Below are 6,158 nucleotides of genomic sequence, written 5' to 3'. Positions count from 1 at the left end.
TCTAAAAACGGAGCTCTTGCGCGCCTAAATAAATATGTGAAGACCTACTATTCACAACATAAAACATACAACCCAACTTCACCCTCCAACCATAAGCAGTAAGCAAAGTCAATGTGGCACGAAAGGTCGATGAAACGCGCTGAAGCGCGCTCCTTACAGTGTACCGAGGGAACCACACTTAGCGGGAACACATGAGCACGCTGTTCTGCGGCTCTTGCAGCGCCGTCTGCTGACGCATTGTCACACTGTCTGGGCCCTGTCGCACTGTATGGTCACGGTGTCAATGCAAGTCGCCTGCATATTGCGCTGCTCAAGTGTTCCAGCTACGTGTGGTTCACCCGGTACATATACCAACGGACAGCTCCCACGCTCCTTACAATCATTCTCTGTTGACTCACATTCATCACCGAAAATTACGCATAATGTAAATAATACGGACAGTCCGTTATGAGCCTCCTCTGCAGCCCAGGAATTCGTTGCAACAGACTGCGCAGAATCGTCATCTAGCCTATGTACGACCAAGGAACTGAGAGTGTAGGTTGTCAGTGGGCCACCGCCAAATCCCGATGATCCTTGGTCCGTTCCGCTATAAAATTTTGTTCTCGTACCCTCTGCACCTGAAGGTATTACAGAAAGGAATGGTTGTTGCTCAAAAAATTATTTACAAGCTTTATATAAAGAAATGGCGCCGGTGCTTGCAGCGATCGAAGCAGGGAAGTGTCTCTACTGACGTGTTGTTGTCAACAGGAAGTTTGAGGTGCTCATGACTCATTGTTATGTGACCTTCCCATGTGATGACGTCGTTCCATGCGGACGACAACTATGATATCTCAGGGCTGTATAATTCATTTGCAAGCCCAGAGCTGTCCAGTCCACTAGTTTTCTCGTCATCTTTTCGCACTTCCGCCGCCATGGGATACCACCTGCTACAGTCGGATACAACCAGGCCTGCAGTGAAGTTCCGCCCGCGTACATGAGCCCCACACACTCTTCCTCCGCGACAAAACAAAGCAAACAAGGCCCTCCCTTTAAAGTATTCTTGGGGCCTAAAGGAAAAGCTAATCACAAGAAAAAACTATTAGCGCCAAAATTTGCTGCTTCTGCCCTGTTTGACAGACAGAAAAAAATCAAATTATGCTTTTCATTTGCTACTCTGATTAGTTAGCGCAGTAATACTAGGGACCATAGTTGTATACATTACATTGCAGGCTATGGAATGTTGTTGTCAACTGCTGTTTTGATAAGCTGTATCCTTCTATAACCGAATTCAGCACACAATCCGTCGAGTAAGGGCAGCCGGGGGCCTCCGCTCCAACTGATCGTGCACTACAGCGGTGCGCTTCCACATCCGCTGCACAGCCCAGCCGAGGCCACGAGCGACGCTCTGCGGAGTGGGCGATGGAACGGGCGAGTTGCTGGCCGGCGTGGGCGGACGGGATCCGGCGAGGTGCCCCACCGCGAGCCCGCTGACGACGCGACGGCAACCGCGCCCCGCGGAAGATGCGGAACGCTTGACCCCGCACCACCCTCGCGCGACAACTGTTGCTCGCTGGCTGCCTGGCGCTTCCCTATCGACGGTGCTGCCCTGGCCATGGGGGAGGGTGTAAGTAGCGGAAGGGCCGTCTGCGGCGTCTTCAAGTTGCCGCGATGAAATCTTCGCGCAGACGAGACGCAAGAACAAGAAAAATTTTACTCGCCCTTTCTTGCCCTGGACTGCACTTTGTTTTTTTTTTCCTCCTACTTTGATACTCACCTCTGGAAAAATGTTCGCCTTTTTATGTCTCAACTTCACTTTCAGTACTGACGTTCGATCGAGTTACTTTTTCATACCACCCGCACATGTCGGCACTGAGGAGTACGTTTAAATACAAATCTTCCCAGATACCATCCAAACATTACATTAATATTACATTTTTTGTTTCGGTCAAATGTTATTTCAGTGTTCTTGATGTCATTTCTATCTAACGTCTTTGTAATGTTACAAAGAAGTGTTAGAATAATCTTCATCCAACATTAATGAAACATTTAAACATAAATATAACATAAATGTTATATTTAGCATTCTTGAAACTGATTCAGCAACCCTGCACGAGCATGCAGGCCCGCCAGTTAGTAAGCGTCGCAACATCGCAACGCTTTGCGAGAACCAACAACGAGGGCGACACTTGAGCTCCACAGTACAGTGCAGCATGCAACTCATGCACTCACCTCCGAACAGATAGCGTGGAGTCAAGCTTATATAACCGTCACTGAGGGGCGTCCCATGGGTGGTAGTAGTGAATGGGTGATAAACAAAGCTTCGTGAGAAAGTAACGGGTCTCTGCATGCAATCTATGGCAGGCGCAATGTAAAAGGTTTAGTCGCTAAGTATTTATTGCTGGTTGAAAAACACGTTTACTGCAAGAGCAGTCGGAAAACTTCTGAAACCCTGTTGTTGAAGTATATTTGGATTGTTGATTTATAGTTATGATTCCAACATTATAACAACATTCGCAAGGCTGTATTGATAAAAATGTTTATTTCGAAAGTTAAACCAATGTTCATTATACAAAATATAACATTATTTATTAATTTATAAAAGACAAGAACATTACAAAGTGAGCATTATAATGGTTCCTTAGAATTCTTAACTAACTGCGAAGGCTCTTAATTGGGCTAATTGTGTGTCGCTATCACACATATTAACTAGCGCTTATACACAGGCACGGACAGAGAGAGGTGGGACAGGTCTAGCGTGCGTCCTGTTCCACCTCCGGCGTCCTGTCCCGGCGTCCCTCATAGCCTGAGTCGCTTTGAGACGTTGAGCCCCATAAAACCAAACCAAACTTAAAGATTTGACCAGCACTGTTCCCACTTCGAGTTATCGATCAATGCGCTCGCCCTACCATAAGCATGCCGTCCGGGTTAGCTGAAGTGTTAGAGTGACTGCTCCGGTAAAGTGATGGTCCTGGGTTCGAAACCCAGAATAGGCGAATTTTTCTGTAACTGCGAAGTTTCCGAGAAAGCTGTATAGCTTTCCTTTGTAGCCGTATGTCTGCGCTTGGGTGGGTGCCAGTGAGTAAGGTGTGTTGCTGGGCGAGTTGGTTGGGGTACATCTTGAGAAAAACAGCGCTTGCAGACAAAGGACCAGAACAAGACGGAGTTGTGTGTCCGTCTTGTTCTGGTCCTTTGTCTGCAAGCGCTGTTTTTCTCAAGATGTCCCGGTGAGTAATTACTCCCTCATTCCTCGTACAAATCTACACCACCTTGGGGGATTTCCCTAAACATATTATCAGATACATTGTTATCTTTCCGGGTTAAGCAAGCGTGGCTAGCGTACGGACAGGTTTGCTTCTAAGGATTTGAGTAAGCAACGGATAAGTGTGTGAGGTGAATTTTTCATGAAGAGTATTTGCGCCGGTAATACCTACAGTGAAGGGGCCCTTTTGATATCTGAGCCATTCTAGAGAACGTTGCGTGGCACAGACTCGATTTGTCTCCTGCCACACTCTGTGTGCTATATATTTCATACACATGCCTCAGGATGTCTTCCAGCCTTCTGCATGAGCTCCTTTAGCCCGGTGCCTAGGTACCTCCAGCGAAATAGCTGGGCCTGGATGGCAGGCCTTTTCAGCTGCACTGTTGAAAAAAAAAAAAACACGATCAGAACTGTGAACATTGTTAGGTGCAAATGAAGGAGCACTAGGGCTCGCAGAAATTTCCGAAAAATAACATTATGGCTGAAGAAAGCCTCGGCAAAGAACCAAGGTGTGTAGCCTGTCTACTTTCATGTTCAATAAAAATTAAAAGTGCATGCATATCCAATAGCTGCACCAAGGGGTTGGCAAGTGAAATCGGTGAAAAAAAACTCGCTGTGGCTTAACTCAGCTGAGCCAGGATATACAGAGCGAAAGCTCTGTTAAGCATAGTCAGACACGGTTTAGATTTGGTTCATCTTTATTTTTTCAGGACTTCAGCAAGAGCAAATTGTTTCAGTGAGAGCAAATCACGTGATGCATCACGTATTACAAGTGCAAGAGCGAGCGTACAGAGCGGCGGTCGGCGCAGCGGTGGACGTGACTGCCAAGCGCAAGGGCGAATCACGTGACACATCACTTGCTAAAACTGGCGAGGAGTAGCAGCCGAGCAGCTGCCAGCAAAGCGGCGGACGTGACTGCCAAGCGCGCAGCTATGTCGCCGATGAGAAAGAAGATCGAGGCACCTGCCGCGCGCGATTTCGCACATGCGTCGCGCCTCCCGTTAGGGGTCAAATTTAAGAGCCGGATGACCTTCAGGCTCAGCATGGGAGGAGTACTGCTTTTCACTCTAAAATTATTTCTTTAATTTGTTCACCAAAAATACGTGAAGTTTCAGGAATGTAAAACAACAGACTACAACAGGAACATATACCTGCAGTGGCACCTCACAAGGCTTATAGTAGTAGCTCGCACATTGGCGTTACGGGTAGGCATCCGAATGCATCGTTAAAATGGCGCAGTTTGCGCAAGGCTTCCGTCTCACAGCTGCCCTCGACGTCCTGGCGCCGATTCCGGCAGTCCTGCATGAATGGAAGGTAGGGAGTTGTTATAAGCATGCTCTTCAAAGTCAGCCGATGGTGGACAGTCTGCACAGCCGAACTGATTAATCTTTTCGTTCTAAAGCTCCTATGTGGTTTGCAGGGCGTTCAATTGGTATCGACCTCCAATACTCTTAGTTCTTGGACGTTTTATCATGTCTTCTTGATGAAACTTGGCCTACGAAGTCGGTGCCGAATCTGGTAACTCTTATTCAACAAGCAAACGTCAAAGCCAGCTCAGCCATCACGAGCAACAAGCAGACTGAGAAACTCGTGAGTATCTGACCTTGCAATCATAGAAATGTACTGGGACGAAGAGTATGTTTGAACGGTTTTACGAAGCTATCATTTTGAACAGCCGTAGCGCATATTTCAAGTATTTGCTTTCTTTATTTCTTTAGAGAAGTTAAAATCGTTATACCCTCAACTTCTATGTTCTGGCTTCTTGACCTGAAATACACACCTCAGAAGGCTGCGGGCAATGGGATTAGCTGGCTGCTTTGATTCTAACACTGTAGTCACTAAACACTCGCAGGGGGATCCCGGCGTGCTGGTTTATGACGAATAACTGCAGGCTCGTGTGATGCGAAGAACAGCTCGAATTATTCGTAATGGGCCACAGAGAATTTGTACCGCGGGGCGTTTAGTCGACGCCGTGGCGTCTCACCTTGAGGCACGCCATGGTAAAGAACTGCATGGGCGCTGTCAGGTGCATGTGCATGGGCAGCCATGGGGTGGCGCTGGCGTTCATTTCCAGTTTGGGGGCTACGACGTGTCGGGCGCAATGGTGCGCCAGCAGGTTCTCGTACACGTTCACTGCTTTCGAGCCGGTCGGCGCAAGGCACTCAGGCTTGGGTGGCACGCTGCGACGCATTAGCCTGCGCCCCATATTGCCCGCATCGGCTCTGTCTAGCTGTATTCCTTGCCAATAAATGCATCGTATTCCTTGAGATCACCGCAGCTGCTTCAGTTCACCTCAAGTTCAATGCACTGTACTTGGAAATGCCTTGACACTGGCCTTCAGGTAACATCAATCTTAAGGTCCCCTTGGGATAAGTTATACGGTAACGTTGCATGCTTTCGAATCGCGCTGTCGAACAATAATTCGTGCTTAGCAATGATAAACCGCCAGTCATTTATGCCAATTCAATCCCGCTATTGACAGACTTCCGAATCCCAATATGGAGCAGTGGGAGGTCATTCTGCACAGCGAGGACCCCGACCAGCCAGCAACGAGGACTGGTTCGCAGGGCCCAGCTGCGGCGCAGGCCAATGGGATGCCGGAGTAGGCAGACCACCCAAGCCTCTGGTAGTTGCCATTGTTCAAATAAAGTTTTCAATCAATCAATCAATCAATCAATCAATCAATCAATCAATCAATCAATCAATCAATCAATCAATCAATCAATCAATCAATCAATCAATCAATCAATCAATCAATCAATCAATCAATCAATCAATCAATCAATCAATCAATCAATCAATCTCGCTAGGCAGCGCGCTCAGCGTCCTTCGCTGCTTGAGGGGCGCGTTCAGTCGCCTAGCCGCGTTCTCAACTTCCTACGTACGTAATACCGCGTTTGCGACATAGGCGAGCCTTTTT

General features: G+C 47.7%; 1 protein-coding gene across 1 annotated transcript; it reads right to left on the bottom strand.

Annotated features, from left to right (window-relative positions):
• Positions 1 to 4,403: 4,403 nt before the first annotated feature.
• On the bottom strand, positions 4,404 to 5,484 carry LOC149340713 (uncharacterized). The gene is made up of 2 exons (XM_089551338.1): positions 5,223 to 5,484; positions 4,404 to 4,537 (listed from the first exon to the last, which is right to left on the bottom strand). Exons 1-2 carry the CDS (start codon positions 5,442 to 5,444, stop codon positions 4,412 to 4,414), a joined length of 348 nt encoding a protein of 115 aa, XP_089407464.1. The 5' UTR covers positions 5,445 to 5,484; the 3' UTR covers positions 4,404 to 4,411.
• Between the last annotated feature and the right edge of the window lie 674 nt (positions 5,485 to 6,158).

This window comes from Amblyomma mixtum, chromosome 6 (genome assembly GCF_055824585.1).
Source record: "Amblyomma mixtum isolate Tamu chromosome 6, ASM5582458v1, whole genome shotgun sequence".
Lineage (NCBI taxonomy): Eukaryota > Metazoa > Arthropoda > Arachnida > Ixodida > Ixodidae > Amblyomma > Amblyomma mixtum.
This window is presented reverse-complemented; position numbering and strand designations above follow the sequence as displayed.

Bases quoted from the DNA above. Each gene is read 5' to 3' on its own strand.
- LOC149340713 (XM_089551338.1), bottom strand. From the start codon at position 5,444: ATGGGGCGCAGGCTAATGCGTCGCAGCGTGCCACCCAAGCCTGAGTGC. The intron at 4,538-5,222 runs GTGAGACGCCAC...CCATTCATGCAG, and splicing joins TTACCATGGCGTGCCTCAAG to GACTGCCGGAATCGGCGCCA.